The sequence below is a fragment of the Fringilla coelebs genome, assembly GCF_963513975.1.
Source record: "Fringilla coelebs genome assembly, chromosome: 7".
Lineage (NCBI taxonomy): Eukaryota > Metazoa > Chordata > Aves > Passeriformes > Fringillidae > Fringilla > Fringilla coelebs.
The window spans coordinates 28,590,698-28,608,593 of NC_140035.1; the positions used below are offsets into that span (position 1 = coordinate 28,590,698).

Here is a 17,896-nt window from a genome sequence, read left to right on the forward strand (position 1 = left end):
GGAAAATGCAGGATATTATTTGAGAACACAAACAAAGCAGAAACTTTGGTCCAAATGTTCCACCAGTGCTAAAACATGTCTTAAATTGATCTAAGTGGTTGAGAGAAACAGTAAAAACATCTGCACCGCACACTCGAGTCTCCCGACACCTGCATAACTTTTGATAAACGTCACTGAAAAGCAGTTTCCATATTCTTTACACAGTGCAGGCAATGAAAAAAAAGCAACAGGTGAGGAGTGGAAAAATGTAAATCCAAAATAGGTTTTTCAACACTTCTGCTTACCTACCAACCTTCTGTGTTTTGAGTTTCATACTTTAATACTGCTTGAAACCTTGAACTCAGCACTCCCTCCATCCTTCTAGTTTAAAATTATGACTTTACAAGGTCCTGCATCTGTAGTTAACTGTAAGGGGAAGGGATTTATGGTGCTGGCAGAACCAATGGATGCTGAAGGACAAAACAGAAGAGCTTCCACCAAGCACAGCGCTACTGAAGCTGCACCTGCAATTGCTTCTTAATCTCTCAGGACAAAGATGTCAGAAGTGTGCTGAAAAGATGCAGGTATTTTAGGAAAGAGTGTCTGGGCAGTTTTCAAAAATGTTAGTGATCTCAGATTCAGAAAGAAGCCCAAAAAAAGGTGTGTGTGGTGGCAGTATTCTAGAATACTGGGAAGGGAAAAACCTCCCCTATAAGCAGGGTATCTCGGAAAGCTTTACAGATCAAACTCATACGCTGTATTGCAGTATGATCCCAAACACGCCTGTTATTTGTGGTATGCACCTTCAGTAATTATGTGACTGCACTGAAAGTCAACTTACCAGCTCTCCATTGCATACCCACCTCTTCACGCTTGTGCTCATCTTCACTGTGATCCTTGTGACCACGTGCTGCAGGAAGTGCGTGTTTCCTCACGCTGATCTGCTTGTGCGAGGCCTCTCGCTTGCTGGTGTGGCGGTGCCCGCTGGCAGCGCCCACGCTGCTGTCCTGGTGGCCGTGGCCGGCAGAGCGGTCACCGCCGTGCTCGTGGTGGTGCACGTGCAAGTGAGAGGCATCGTGGACGCGGTCGTGTTTGTGAACGCGGTTGTGCTCGTACTGATCGCCGGCATCGTGCTCCGGGGCGTAATCCCACGTAGCGTCTCCCGACGTCTCGCTGATCTTCTTCTGCTTCTTCTTCTGTTTGCGCTGTTTCCGTTCCGGCTGCTCCTGCGTGGTGTTGGTCTCCGTGGCAGGCTCGTGGCTCTGCTCCGCGGGCTCGCCGTGACCGACGGCGTCGTTGCGCGAGTGGCGCGTGCCGTTGTGCTCGTGCCGGTGCGCGCGCGGGTGGTGGTGGTGGTGCCGGCGGCTCTGGTTGTGAACGTGTTTGCCCTCCTCCTTCACCGAGGGCACCGCCGTGTCTCTCTCGGTGTCACATTTGTGATTTCTCCTTGCAGACACACCAGCCGTGGTCTGGTTTTCTGAATCTGAGTGGCTGTGAGCATGGTTATGAGGATGAAAATGCTTTCCTTCCTGTACTTCCAAAGCATACAAGTGAGAAACATGATCGTGGCCAATATCATCATGATTTATCATCACTACTTTTACCTCTCCCAAACCAAGGCTTATTAACAGTTTTTCCAGGCCAAAAAAAGATAATCTTCCATTTTCACCATAGCGATCAAAAATCTTTTCAATGTAGTATTTTTGTTCATTTTCTGCTTCCAACGTTGAAAATTTACTGGGCATAGATTCTGTTCCTCCGTTCTGGAAGTATGATTCATTTGAGATCTGATAGTCATTATGGTCGTGCACACGATCCTTTTTGGGACCATTGTTGTGTCCATCTCCATGGCAATGATTGCACTGATGAAAAATAAATGTCAGCAAACAAATGATGCAAAATTTTGTGTGCATGTGTACCTTCATCTCTGTTTCCTACAAGAAACACAAAGGGATGCATTTAGCTGCAAAGTAATCTCAATGTCAATTTATATTGCCTATCAGTTTGGTACTTTTGCCAACTGAATCACTCACAAAGCTTTTTAGATATTGGCAATAAAAGAATTGCAATTGCAGTACTTGTATTGCAGAAATTGTATTAATGTACTTTTCTCATCCAACAGTGAGACAGACTGTGTATTTCAGAGATGTGGTTTTACAAACTGTGCTGACAGGAGGTGATGATAAGAAAAAGATTAACAACATTTACAGTCAGTCATATCAGAATATTTTTGTGCATATTTCAGAGGCATATATACTTATGATAACCTGTAATATTGAAAATCTTGATAAAACACAAGCTACAAAAGAATGTAAATTATTTAAAAATAACAATGCTGTATTTTTCTCTTCACAGGGGTGACAGGCAGGTAATACAGCTGAAAACCCACATACCATTTGCTCTCTTTTTGTGCTGCTGAAGTGCCTCCACTAACACAAGCTGTACAATTCCCTGTTTTGAAATTACCCATTATCAATGTACAAATAAGTTGCCATTAACTAACTTCAATGTATTGCTTCTATGTTCATATTTTTAGTACTTTTCACTTACACTGGTTTACTGACTTCAAAGATCTATGTGGACAGCCATTTAAAGTAGGGTTATATGGAAAACATCTGCTTATGCAACTCAAAAAATACTGTTAATGCTGACAACTGTTGAGCTGAAAGTAGTTAATGCTGATTTTTAGAAATTATATCGAGACAATGTGGTTTTCAATTTAGTGCTACATGTAAAAAACTTACAATTCAACACCAGGTAATGAAGGAGACACTGCAGAAGCTTATCTTGTGTTCAGAATTGAAACAAGTCACCATTTTACACTGCAGCAAATGCAGGAATGTAAGGGGACAGGACACAGGCCAGCTGTGCTTTAAGCTCTTACCACTGCCAGTGGTTTTAGTTCCTGATGTGCACCTTGACTCGAGCTGCCACTGGCCCTACATTCCCAGACATGAGTGACCTGCATCCTAAAGTGCCACTGACTCTCACATGAGACAGGAGAAATTTGGTTGTCGTTCCCAAGCCCCCCACAGCTGCTCACTAAAATGTGCTTTCTGAAAGCGGCCAGGAAAGTGCTCTGCAGCAAACAACAAACATTTGAAGTCCATCTTACTTTCTCAAAATATCTATTGGAAACTCCTATACTTGTAACAAGTCGGCAGAGAAAAGGAAGGAGCTGCCTTCTAAGGACTTTATATGGCAAATAAATGTATCAACACAGAAGGCTGGGGAAAAACCTTTCTCTTGTTAATCTTTACAAATCCAAAATATGAAAATTCCTTTTTTCACTGGAGCGTCAAAAACTTACACATTTTTTTAAAAAAGCAAAATTCTCTTTTGCAATGCTGTCCCATTTAAAAACATAAGCCCAAAAAAATATCTGGGCTTATGTTTTTAAATGTAAAATGTAGGCATCTGCATCAAAATTGATTCCATGGATGTCAGATAGGTCAATGGCTACTCATTGTACATTAGTGGCTTATTTTTATAAACAGCTGGTCAATTATCAGTCTGGAATAACCATTGTTTATCTCTAGTTCAATCCCCTACATTCCAGTTACTGATTTCAGGGCTGTGATAAACTTTTTTAAGTAGTTCAGTATGGTAAGTTCATCCCCAAAATTTACTAAAATATTGTTTTCACATATTAATATATATATAAAGTAATCCTACTTTTGTAGGTATGAAATCTTTTCTCCCCCTTTGCCACATAATGGTAATATAATCAGAACAAGCAAAGTTAAATTATTCTCATTTAAACAAGCATGATCCAGACTAAAATATCTCTACCAGGAAATTCATGACTAAAGCATGCTCATAATCCTTTTCACAACCTCATGATCTTTTCCATGTGACTGTCTCATACAATACTACTAATACATTACTTGGAAACTTTAGTCATGCATCCCTAATTGTGGTGTTTAGCTTTGAATGGTACCTTTTCTCCATGCCCTAGTGGTTAAAATAGTTTGTAACCTATGACTGTGATTCGTTGCTGAAAAACAAGAGCTGAGCAGTCTCAGACCAGTTCCAAAATCAATTACTTCTCTGTTTTCAGAGTAAAACAGTAATAACCCTAGCACAGTATTTTTGATCTTCTATTGTATAATATTCTGTATCTTCCATTGCAAATCTTATTACGGAACAGATACTTAAACAAATGTACCCATAATAAAAAGTTCCCAAAAGAACAACCAGAAAGAATTCTTTCTTTCTTTTTGAACGAGCTTCATTATTCTCTAGGCAACTGTAAATACCTGTCATGTTTAACCTGTCAGGCAGTACTCATGTGTATAATACTGGAAAGCTGAAGTCCAAGTTCTTACACTTCAGTGGCACAAAACTGTGTATAGCTGACCCCATTATAGGAACATTAAGACTCTCAAATCCCCCAAGAGAACAGGCAAGGGGAGCCTGAGGACAAGGCTACACCAAAGTTGAAAAAGATTCTGCCTATTACTGCTGTCAGCCTTTGCCCAATTCTGCTCACTGTTTGATTCCCTGCTGCCTGCCCTCCACAGCTCCGAGCTGTGCCTCAGTGAGAAATACAGCACCCCTAAAGGGCAGGGCTGAACTAACAGCACCTGCTGCACCTCCCTGAGCTGCAGGGAGAAGCAGAGTGCTTCTGACACCTCAGGCGGTGGGACAACCCTCCCCAAGCCAAGCTCCACAATCAGAACATGTACATTTGCAGGGGGGCAAAGATCAAGTGTGCCCCAGCAGAGAGCAGAGGGCATTTCAGAAAGGCACACGATGCTGCCCAGGGCACCCATCCCCTCCCCACACAGCAGTGCAAGAGATCATCCCCAGCAAATGGAGAACCAACTGAACTTACACACACACAGAGGCTTCAGAGGACAGCACCTGGGCAGTGGAAAAGCACAGCTGCCTTCTCTCCATGGAAAACAGCACATCTCTGTGCAAACCACTGTCTGCCTAGGGTGTTTCAGCTACTTAAGCAAAGGCACCTGTGATCAGAGTTAGGTTTGGTTTTGTTTCTTTTAAAAATCTTTCTTTCATTCAATGTCCCTTGGATTTCTGAAATTTATCCACAGTGCTTACTATCTATTTCAACTGTTCTTTTTATATAGCACTTTATGCCTTAAAGCCTGGAATATAATTTGTGAGGACGTCTTTGTTTATTTATCACTGACTGTTTCACTGAGACCAGAAAACTAGTTTAAGAGTTAGGCTTTACTTTGAAACAACAAACTTGGATTCAAATAATGTAGTCATGCAAAATTCAAACTCAAATGAAAGCCACATCTGTTATTCCAGCACTTGCAGCCCACGCAGGACAGCATTTTTTCTGTGTACAATGCTGACAAGAATATTTTAAGTGCCAGCTTTCTTCCCCCAACCCTTTTTGTTGTGTACTTCCAACAATTTTAATAACCTGAAATATTTGTAATATAAATGCACTGATTTCTTCCCTTCCCACGCTCCTTCCCAAGTAATTTCAGTTTCACTCCCTTGTTGTTCAACTTTCTTATCCTTGTTTTCTCTCAAGAATGTTCTGCTCATCTACAAAAACTGTCTTTGACTCTTCTAAGTTACTCAGCTTGAATGCCACAGAGAGTAAAGTGCCTTAGCAAGATTTCATAGGCACCTACGAGTTCCACACCAAACACACGCTCCAGCTAAGGCAAGAGAGAACCCAGAGAGACAAGAGGTGCTAAAAATAAGGACAAAGCAATATTCTTACCAAACTAAGGCATTCTCACTGTGAGGCAGGGCAAGTTCAGCACTTGTGTAATTAATTTCTATTAGGAGTTTCTCTGAGGAACAGCTCAATGAGAAATGCCAATTTCTTAAAAAATATTACTTGAAATAATTATTTCTAAACTACACAAAGACAGTTTTTCTTACAAGTTCTAGAAATTTAACTGCTTTTCTATAGTGCAGGTATTCACTCCAATGTATGTGCAGGAGAGATGTATGCAGCTTCCCTCCCATCCGGAACTGTGCAATACTTCATAAAAATATTCAGTTAAAAAAAAAAAAGGCTGGAATCTGAAAATCCAAATGAACCCACTCTACATTTTTTAAATTTCACATTTTTAACAAATACTAGAATATAAAATCCTATTAATCGAGCACACATTTTTAAGGTAAGTTTAAAAAAAAAAAGAATGAAAAATTAATATATTGTTGTTACTGAAATACATTTTAAGAAAGCCATAAGCACATTTTAACTAAATAGTAACAATCTGGTTTTGTTTTATCAGTCTTAAGCCGACAGTAGCTTCTGCTAAGGGAAACAGGAAAATATGCTACGGATCAATTAAGTTAAAATTAACCATTTCTAACTTCAGTTCTCACCCATCTCCTGTACTTTCTTCCTTCTTCAATTTCAGTGAAACAGGTTTGTGGATTTCAGTGAAACAGGTTTGTGGATTTCAGTGAACCTCATTCATTTGAAAACCTATAGCCCGGTAGGAGGGGCACTTTGTAAGAACAGACCATTAACTAACTGATCCAAGCCCTATTTGCCAAGTTAATACCAGATAAGACTTACAGAGCACAGAAAGCATTTATGCATAACTGAACACACCATGAATACTTCCTAAAAATCTGAACTGTGAAGTATTTGAAAAGCCAAGTCCCGAGCATAATAAAATGATCTTGAACTAATACAGTAGCAATCTACCAGCTCAGTTATCCAGAAAGGGGCATTTATTCTGAACATAAAAAAACTGGAGAGCCTTCTTCAAAGGGTCAGTTATTTGTAAGAAGTTGCTGAGCACGGGATCTTTCTCAGAGCTCAAGATAATATAGAAACTTCAGAATACTTGGAAGTTCTGTAAGTACTAGTTCTGCTCACCAAGAATTAATTTGCAGTCTTTCATATATAAACTGGATGTAGTCCATGAAACACCTATTAATGCATAGAATTTATAACAGAGCCAATTTGCTTTTGTGCCAGTATTCTGTATTGAATATACTGTTCCATTAGATCCTATTAAGATACCAACCAGCACTTGTAAGATTGAAATACTTGAAAAGATAAACCAGTTACAGCTGCATTTTAATATTCATTTTTCTTCTGAAAGTAAGCAAATGGTTTTGGATGCAACCAAAGCTGAAGTTCAACAAATATTTTAAGATGGTGTTGCACTTAAAGCAGCAGTGCTGCCCTCCCCCACTGCTTCACTCTCTCATTCCCATGCCCACAAAACCATTTTTGGACACCAGCACATTTGTTTGCTGATCTGTTCACTGTGCAGCTGTACAACTAGATTCTGCTGAAAAAAAAGCCTAGAAAAAGGAAAAAAAGCGATTATTTTCATGACAGATTACCTTTCCTATCTGGCTCACTGTACAGCTGCACAAACACTACAGTCCACACAAAGAAAAGAGCCACGCAGCTTGAGGTGGGAGCACCAGTCACTGATCTGGTTGATCTGCAGTCTAACAGAACATTCTGATAGAGCACAAATAAAACAACTGGCTACCTCAAAATGCACTCAAATAACATTGTAACTTATTTCTTATTGAAAGCCATTTGAAAATAACTTCTCCAACATTCCCTTCAGAACAGAATATAACAATATTTCTAATAAAGTATTAAAACCAGTTGCAGTACATTTTATTCTTGTAACTTGCACCACTATCCTTGCATCACATTGTAGTACTTGTGGCATGTGAGAAAACATAAAAGGCACATCTTTCATGAGTGTTTATTACCTACATCTTTATAATAAGCTTTCTTCATCACTGCTACAATCAAAAAAGGAATTATGCATGCCTACTCCTAAGCCAGTGACTTACCTCACTTGAAAAAAACCAGAAAAATAAATTTAGAAAAGCTGTCAGTTATGGAAGTCCACTCAAACATGAGACTAAAGCAAACTTTTACATGTGCTATGCCAAATTAGTGCCCGATTGTGAAGGCCATTCCTAGAACAAAGAGGTTTCAAATTATATACATATATTAAATAAGGGATTTAGTTAATGAACCAACATGACAGACTTTTCTAAGCCACTCAAATTCTTCTGAGCAAAGTTATTCAGTCAAGAGAACAAACCAGGAGAACTGATACTCTTAGGCAGCAGGCAGCTGCTGCAACCACTGATGTCTTGAGTTGTTGAGCTCCCAAACGTGTCTTTGTTCAGTCATTGTGGGAGACAAAGGAGTTTGTGAAGGTGTCTTGGCAGATTCAGAAGAAACACTTATTGGCAGATTCAGAAGAAACACTGAACCGGTCTGACACAGGAATAAAACAGCAGTACATATTTCAGCAGGCAAATCCACGAATGAAATACACAGCTGAACCAGTTAGTGTCATTTTCACCACATTCCAGGTGAGACCTCAACAGAATTCATGGCATTTCCCTGCCATCATTTATTTTAACCAAGATTATTCTGAAGGATCTACCTGGCTACTCATTACAGGTTTGTGTGGTGATGGAGGCAACCATTCAAACTGACACAAATACTGACTGGCTTTAAAAATCACCACCAACAATAAACCTTTCTTAGCAAGGTATTAGCTCAGAGGGGACACAAGTTTAAAGTGAAATAATGAAAATACAGGATTCAATACCCAATATTACTCTTACTTCAAGATTAGAGACAGAAGAGGGGCAAGGAAGCACAATATTACTCGTCATATGTGAGGCAGAAATATTAAGGGTCTGGCATTGCTTATTGTCAAGGGAAGTAAAACTGAAGCAAATGGTAACTGCATGTCCAGAATAAAAACCTGCAGAGCACGTGAAGCACCATTTTGATATTTCACTCCTATTCAATCACTGCTTGATTGAATACAAGGAACTCCTGTATGACACTTTTCATAGGATATGGGCAAAACTCAGCAAAAAATGTGAGGTTTTTCCACTGTAGATATACATTCCTTTTAGGTGTAGAACAATGTACTCCTCTAGGTGTTTCACTGGGAGAATATTTTGTTTATAAAATATAATTAATCCTTTGTCTTTGCTGATTTACTGTTAACAATCAAGCTAATGGAGAAAATTCCAGTAAATTAGTTTATTTATAGGATCTCTCATGATTTTCCACAAATAAGTGGCAAGTTGTCTTTCTCAACTTTATTTCTGTTTTAAGAACACAACAACAGTACAATACAAGGCAAAGTATCATCCTCAAAGACTAGGAAAGTATTTTAAATCACCCAGTATAACTGCAATTAATTTGAATCATAAAGCTTGATACAAGGGAAACAGCAATAATTTGCTATACTTGCTGCATTGTTATTAAAGCATCTCATCTTCATCTGTTCTTTTAGGAGTCAGCATAACCCCTCACATTCCTCTCCCTACTACTAAACATACATAGTTAGCAAAAGCCAGTGTAAGATATTTTTGCCTAAAGCCACCAAAAATGAACTTCTGTGACTCTGTATAACACTCTGCAAGACACAGATGCATAAATTTAGACTACACACTTTACAGAACCCAATCTCTTATCTGCACTACAAAGACAGCAACTCAGTAAAAAAAACAACTAGTTATGGGCATACTACAATGAAAAGCAAAATTTTGCATATACATCCTGCTGCAGCTACTGAGTATTTATTTACTGAATGTATGGTCTGGGAGCAAGTGGATCCTCTTAATATAATGCAATGCCTCTGCTGGACAATTGCCTCAAAGCACAGTACAGAACAGCAAGGATGGAAATCTATCCTTTTTATGCATTATAGCAGACATCAAATAAATACGAATATTTTATATTTAGCATAAAAACCTAGTATTGCAAGGCAACCATGCTATTTTGAAACTGAGATACTGTCTTCTAGAGACAGATGTTCAGGTCAGCACCAAAAAAAAAAGCTTCTATATTCCGCAAAGAGCACCAGACAATATGTATCACCTGTATGATACCGTTTGCATTTCATGGAATCAAAGTGCTTATCAGGGTAGTGGAGCCCTGGTGGAAAGAGGCGTTCCTTGACAGGAATGGTTACAGGAATTGCAGAGCTCTGGGAAGTAATGCAACCATCATGTGCAACACAGAGTGCAATCTGCCACTTGGCAGTGAAGCAGCTTTTCTGGACTGCTCTGTACAAGATCTGAATGAAGCTGCACTGAGAAGGGGGGCTCGCTGCTCCCCCTTGCAGGAACACTCACTTGGGACATTACTAGTTATTCTGCAAGAGGAACTGAACTCAACTGCCAGTTGTACAAATGACATATGGCTATCATGAAGAATCCTAGATGGAAATCAGTGCTACTCAATCCTATTTAAAATGCAAATCAATATTAACAAAGATATTGCTCAAAAAAATCCATAAAAATAATCATGCTGACAATGTCTACTGACACTGCCTTGAGGATTACATACACTTTTCCTTTGTTTTTCTTTGCTGCTCCAACCTCAGTATAGTTGCATGCTATTATCAGCAATTAGCTTGCTTAAAGGGTAACTATTTATAGATATCAAATCACCAGGTGCAAATAATTTATCATTTACAGTTATCTTTGAGAATTCAAGGTATTATTTTTGTCCATTAATAATCATTACCCTAAGCAGCTACTTATCAATGTAGTGCAAATCATGTAATCTAGAGATCTGCATCTTTATGTATAAATTGTATGACAGCCCCTGCCTGGAATTCATGTTGGATTACAGTGGTCTTTACTCGGAGCTGTGATTGGTAACTATTTCTAAAGCATTTATAACCTACATGCAGAAACACTGCACAAAGTCTGTTTGTTGTATTTACAATTTTATGCAAATTCTGCATGAAACTTTTTTCACACGTTCTTACTCTGAAGAGCATTTTATCTCACAAATGCATTTTATCTTATCTAACCAACCACAATGTAGATTGATGACTTGCAGACATGATCATTTAGCAGCTTCCACTATTACAAAGACTTTCTCCCAAAGCTAGATTGGTTCAGCTACCTTGGTGACTTAGAACTGTGTCTTTATCACTTAAGATATTATTCAGACTTATTCACACTTATTCAGAACTGCTTATCACTTAAGCACCAAATTGAATGCTTATACAATTTCCTGTGCCTCTTAACAGTCCATAAACTCTCTCTGGAGTTTTAAGTTCTCTGTTAATATTCCACATGTAGTACACATGTGCTACTTTGTTTAATACTGACTTGTGACTGTCAACACAGAAGAAAAAGAAGGGCAGGTTTCTCTCACAGACTTCATGAGGCTACAGAGTAAGTGACAGCCAGAGAATGAAGCTCCTGGTCACTGAGAGAGAAAGGACAACAGCTGAGTCATTCCCCCTCTGCAGCAATGGAAAAGGCAGCCAGGAAATGGAAAGAGAGATGAGGCAGCACAATGTGAGAGGAGAACATTTCCAGTCTAATGAATCATATCCCCCAGCATGGGTACAAGACCCTACATGTAATTCCCACATCCCCTTCTCAGAAGCTTTTCAGACTGACATCAGTAAACCATCATCTTCCAAGTCTTTTATGCTGCTTTCCAGCTTTCTGGGTATTAAAACCTGTAGAGACTTTGCACTATCACAAGAGGTAATGAAAGTGACTTAAAACAATTATTCTTTAACTTCTTCACTCCTCTGATTTTTATTGCATCCAAAAAGCCTGGAGCAATGGCACTGACTCAGTACTAAAAGACCGTGAATAGGGGGACTGACAGCACATACCTTTCTCTCCTTTAGGAGGTTACACCTTGGCAGAACATGGTTTCCAGCATTTCAATCAGTTTTTTAAATTTAGAAAAAAAAAGGTTTTATTAGCGTTGCCTAAGTGGTACACATTTCCTTACCAGACCTTATTAGGTGTATTTCAAGTAATATCTCAGCTGTAATTAAAGAATGATGTAAGAGCAGCCTTAATTCTTTCTGCATTAAGTGTTACTTCAGGCCTTTATCAGTAAGATAAAATTATATTAAGATAACTTCAGTAGCCCACCCCTAAAGATAATACTTTTCAGATGATAAAATTGTTTTAAATAATTGCTGTCTAAATTAAGTTGGACTCCCACAGTAAACCAGGAAGTTACACAGATTTTCTTCACATTAGAATAGAAATTGCTTCCCAAAGGCATACATTCTCAGTATTCAAGGAACTCACCCTGCACCTGAAGCTCAATCCTGTGAAAAAATACCTGCCCAAGGAACAGAACTGCCATTAAACTTTCCTTCTCTGAAACTTCTACTGACATTTTTAAATGTGTTACAAAAAATCAAGATAATTTGACAATTCTGAAAACGTCCTAAAAAAGAATATGCTGTGAAATACCAAGAGTTCTGACATTGCTGATCATCAAACTCAGAAGAAAATGGAACGAGGTTTTCTCATTCTGCTATTATTTTCACTGCTGACACATGCAGTTATGTCTGTCCATCAGTTTGTACAGATGCCACCATCCTTCCACCAAGTTTCACTACAGTAAAGGAACAAATTGTAACTTACAGAAAAACTTTAATGGAGTTTGGCTTTTAAGTAGCTTTTGTAATTTTAATCAGCAATTCCATCTGATGAAAACACATAAATGTTCTCAAATTGATTTACTTCATCACTGATTTATCAAGTGCCTATCACACATTCAAAACAAACTTCTACGTCTGTAAAAACTGTGACAGAGACAGGAATAAGTCTTTACAATAGGCACAGTCATGATCAAACAACATTGAAACTGGACAGCAACGGCAAACAACTATAAACACGCTTCCTTTAGGACTATATACAAGCTTGAAGTCTGTGTGATCTGGGCACGACTTAAAAAGTCCCTTCAGACTTGAATCAGCCACTGCTTTGCAGGATATGTATTAAGAATAGAAAGTAAATTACAGGTGCTTGACTTACTTAGTGAAGAGCAGGAAGGAAACCTATGCCATGCTGGATATATTAATTTTGCCATACATACATACATACATACATATATGTATATATATATATTTATCTCACTGTCAAAGTAACGATGGTCAGCATGTGCTTTTTCATGTCAAGTAAACTTTCTAGAACATGTCTGAATTGCCCTGCTGATCCAATTTAATTAAATTATTTTCTTGCAATGGAAAAAACATTCATTAAGACAAAGCCTGTGAGCATATTTGAACAACTTTAAACCACAGCTCTGCTGTAATTTTATGACTGACTGGATATATGCTGCAAACTTAATACCCGGGTTTTATGTAAGCCAACCTGGAAAGCACAAAGACCTACACAGGTATTAATTGAAACAAAGCTCATCTTTAAAAATTTTTTTATGTAGCCAGAATCTCCAGTCATACTGCCTATTCCAGATAGGTAACAGTGTATAATAACCCCCTCTGCACCCACCCATGGACACAAACATAATGCCAATATGGAACTGTCACCATTAATCTCATCAAACACACACAATTAATTCACAGTCTGTCCATCTATCTAGATCCTATTCTTCTTTAGAAATAGATTGCATGGCCACATACTTTTTTAGTCTAAAGTATGAGTTGAAAGCAGTCTAAAATAAAAATGCTGCACGACACCACCACTAATTTTACTTTAACCATTAATTCAGCACAAGAATTTAGCTGGTAAAGTATAGTGACACTGGTCAATGTTCTTGGGACCTCAGTGTTTTTTCCAGTTCTTGTCTTACATTACCATGCCAGACTATTAGCCTATAGAGTAACCATTAGTCCCTCACTTTGGAGTTGCATAACATGCCTCAGTCCAAATTCCTACTTCCCTGCACATCTAAAGCAAAGCACATTATTCAGCAGAGGAAATCAGAGTGCATTCTCTGTTAAAGTCCAATTAAAAACCCTTCATATGATACCTTTTTAATATAGAAAGTTTTCTATTTTTATGTCATTGTGTCAGTTACTACTACCCAAAGGGATACAAGAACATACCCACTGGAACATGCCAGGAATTACTTTTGTTAACTAGATGACAACTGCTTCGGCTCCTCTGAAAACTAACCAGGTCTTCCAGTGTGCATTTCTCAGTTCTGTATCAGGCTCGAGGTTATCACAGGCTCCCTTGGTGTTATGGTACAAGATCCTACCTTAATAAAAAAAAACACATTATGATTGCTACTTACACACATACAGTGTTAGGAGTGCTAGAAACCAGAAGTATTTCTACTCAAGCAACTCTTGTTCAGAGTTTGAACAACTAGAAGGCATGAACACTTCTACAAAGAGGGCCCAAAAACGACAAAGATAGCTACAGATTTTAAAGAGCAATTTTATTCCACAGTTTCGACATTAAGTGTATATTTCCAAAGAACGCAGCATAAGCAGCAGAGATGGTTGAGAACAGGAAATCAACGTTTTTTGTTCATCATTTCTGTGTCAGCGACAAAGCCTCCTGACCCTTCTGCCCTTACCCTTATTTAAGGCTACGTGCAGGTTACAGCCCCTGATTTTTCCGCAAGTGTTAGCGCTAAATCCCAACCGTAAGCCCTGCAAGATTTAATGGCCTGGCTCGTTCATCATCCACCGTCCCGCTGCTGCCCCCAAATACCGCCAAGTCCTGCGGGGGTCCGCACGGCCCTCGCACGGCGCTGCCGCCCCGCACACCCGCAGCGCCCGGGCGGGCAGGGCCGGCTCCTTCCACCCGCACCCGCGGCCTCCACGTGGCCGCATCGAGAGCGAGCGAGCTCGGCAGGGCCGGGGCGCGCCCAAAGCCGCACTCCCGGCAGGAAGGCTGCCGGAGGGAAGCGGGAGAGCGGGCACGGGGCAGCTCGGTGCGGCTCGAACGCGCCGGGACACGGGGCCCACCGCACCCCCCGACCCCCGCCGCCCCCCTTTCTCTCTCCGCCCGAGCAGCCCAGGCAGCCGCAGCGCCGCCGCCACGTCCCGGGCCCCCCGTTCCAGGCGCGGGGGCGGGGAGGATTTACCTGCCGCATGGTCGCCTCACGAGCAGAGGAAGAAAGGGGGTGGGGGGGATGCGCCAGGGCCGCGGCGGCGCCTCGTGCTCCGCCGCCTCGGGGGGAGCCCGGGCGCGGCCCCCCCGCCCGCCGCCCCCCGGCCCCCCGCGCGCACCCCGCGGCCTCGCGCCCCGCCGCCACGTGATGAGGCGGCCGCGCCGCCGCGCGCCCCTCTCGCCGCTCCGCATCGCGGGCGAGCCGCTGTCCGCTACCGCCGCTCGGTCCCCGCTGCGGCTCCTCGCCCGCACCGCCGCCCCCCCGCCCCGGCGCGGCCCGGGCCGGCCGCCACCCGCTCCGCGGCGCCGGGCGGCTGTGGGGGAGGGCATGTAAACAAATGGGGTTTTATAGCTACCTCACTCGAGTGCCGTGTGCATCTCCCTCTCCGCTCGGTACCAAACCGCCGCGGCGCCTCCTCCTCCTCCTCCTGCCGCTCCGCCGGCGCTATTCACAGACCCGGCTACGCCGCGCTCGCCCTGCACACGCGGCCCCGCAGCCCGCGCTGCCCAATGCGCAGCCATTTCCTCCAGCGCTACGAAAGTGGCGTAGCGGCCCTGCCCGCCCGCCCCTCGCTGCGGCGGCTCCGCGCACGGCCCGGCCATGGCCGCGGGGCCCGGGCAGCGTCGGAGGCAGCCCCGCGGGCCCGGGGCAGCGCGGCCGCCGGCCCTGTCCCTGCCGAGGGAGCCCGGCCTGGGCTGCTCGTGGGGAGCCGGGCCCGCGGGGCCGGGACCGAGCTGCCGCCTCTGCGGCCGCCTGGGGAGAGGGTCCGTCAGCAACAACTGGGTATTCGTACCTTCCTATCGGGGTACCTTTCGAGGCCGAGGTGGGCGCTAAGCCCCGTTTATTTAACTCCAGAAACTCCTGCCGGGCTCGCTCATGCCACCAAAGCCTGCGCAGGCAATGAACGTGTCCCCATGGCGAGGTGGAGCCCCTGGTCACGACACACTCCATTCCTAAACAACAACTACGGAGCTAAATAAAGCCCCCCAACCAAACCTTAGGTAAATCAAAACCCTCGCTAGCTCAACGCCGAGGATCAGGGGACATTTTGGTTTATCTCGTAAGACCTACAATATAGTGGAGTCTTTCACAACAAATCATAGTTTAAAATAGACCAGCATGTTTTGTAATGGTTATTTGTAGAAAGCATGTTCAAAGGCTGAAGCACAGTTATAGGAACGCTTCAGATAAGTTTTAGGCTGTTTCATTTTTCTCTTGGAGATATTGGCATACAATTTTCATGACAATTTCTTCCAAAAAATAACTAGTGTTTCCATTGCAGGCTTCAATCTGGAAGAAGCCTGCAATGTATCTAGGATGTATCTAGAAGCAAACCGACCTTCCCTCTATTTGTTAAGGATGCACACATTTTGCTTTTAGATTCTTATATTACTGAATGGAACTAACCTAATTATTTCTAAAAATGTTCCTTTGTTAAACTGGATGATTCACACTAGCACTACCTTAAGTCGGGCCTGGCAGAGACAGAGCCCTGTCCTATCCTATCCTAGTCACATCTGAAGTCCAGGGCATACCCCATGGTTATCCCCTCCAAAAACCTCCAAAGTTACATGATTTTTCTTTGGTGACATGAAAAGGATTACTTCTGCTGGTTTAGCAGCCAAAAGGAAGCTGTTACCTGTAAGAGTCCAGAAACCCCATCAGCATTAAACTGAAGTCATGGTACAAGAGAAAACCAGAGTAAACTTCTCTAGATATGATAAATGCCCATTCTAATGCAGCTGCTGTACAAAGACATGTAGACCTCTGAAATGACCTAAGAGCGCATCAGCTGTGTGCATTACACGACACCAATTTTTTGGTATGTGATGCTGAATCTTTTCTGAAATTTTCTGACTAGTCTCTTATTTACCCATCAGGTTCGTGTCTCAGTGACAGAATTTATAATGTCATATCTCCTCCAACTTCTTTTTCTCTCTTTAGTATTTATTTTTTGGAAAAAAACCAAAAACATAATCCCTCCCTCATTTTTTTGCTATATGTCCACCACAGCATATAAACCATACTAGTCCAAAGTCAGTAGTTCACATCAAGTTTTTGGGACTGTTTAAAGTGATTATGAGGTAGTATACCAAACCAGATCCTTTTGTATGTTGATTTGAATGATTTTTACCTTGAAGCAGGACCCTTATCTCTCAGAATTTTAGCACAGCAAATAAAATTCAGATCTGATTATGACAATGGTTATTAGACATTTATCACAGGGCCTCTATTGATGATTAGTCATGAGTGATTTGTATTGCTGTTTGCTCTAGAAATAGATCCACTGAGTGGAAAAAGAAATTTTACAATTAAGTTTTCTTTTTCCATCAGAGTTTATTCAGGGAATTGTACTCAGTAATAAATAGAGCATATGGGGTTTGTTAGCTTTTCTGAGTAAAATTCAAGTAATGTAAAATCTCCTTTAAAAAAATCAAGAACTCAATAAAATAAAATAAAACAAAACAAAACAAAATAGTGATGCTACACAGTGACTTTCCAGAAACTCACCTAGCCAAGGTGTACCAATAAGTAGATCTCTGTTAGTGGGTTCTCCTCCCCTCCAGCTGTTACCCACTCTAACATGTATCTGTTCATTTGAAATCCAGAAGGGGCCATTAGCAGGCCTGCCAGCACTCTGCTAACATTTCCTGCTAACAAATGAGTCTCATTTGTAGTTTGAGTTAGGTTAGAACCTTCCCAGTCAGTCTGCTGGTGGCTTTCTCCGGATAGATTGAAAAGCCTACTTGTATCTAGAATATTTTTCCTGTAGTTGTACATTGTAACTTTTATTTAGGCATCTTCTCAGTAATTTTAACCATACATTTTAGTGCAAGAACTGTACTAAAGTATTTGAGGAAAAGAAAGTAGGACTTTCTATAACATATGTTCAGAAACCCAAACCCAAAATTATTAGATCAGACATTTACCATGAAAAAAAGCTGAGTGTGTTTCACTGTGAAGCCTGTGGAACAACTTTCTGTGCTGCAGGGAAGCTGGAACAGCAGAGCAGGGCAGCTAGCACTGCAAGAGTGCTGAGAGCTTGAGAAAGCACAAATGTATGCAACAAACCCAGACTGACTTTTCAAGCTT

At 41.5% G+C, this 17,896-nt stretch overlaps 1 protein-coding gene across 5 annotated transcripts in view; it reads right to left on the reverse strand.

Annotated features, from left to right (window-relative positions):
- SLC39A10 (solute carrier family 39 member 10) overlaps positions 1–17,896 on the reverse strand; it is a 50,853-nt gene that overhangs the window by 16,953 nt on the left and 16,004 nt on the right. The window contains exons 1-3 of one of the 5 annotated variants that reach the window (XM_084209471.1): positions 15,159–15,240; positions 13,855–13,939; positions 843–1,913 (exon numbers count right to left, since the gene is read on the reverse strand). In XM_084209471.1, coding sequence (XP_084065597.1) covers positions 843–1,904 — 1,062 coding nt within the window. In that variant the 5' untranslated portion in view covers positions 1,905–1,913; positions 13,855–13,939; positions 15,159–15,240. Of the gene's footprint in view, positions 1–842; positions 1,914–13,784; positions 14,003–15,158; positions 15,241–17,896 lie in introns of those variants that run through there. The other 4 variants (XM_084209469.1, XM_084209472.1, XM_084209473.1 and 1 more) reach the window with 4 other exon arrangements.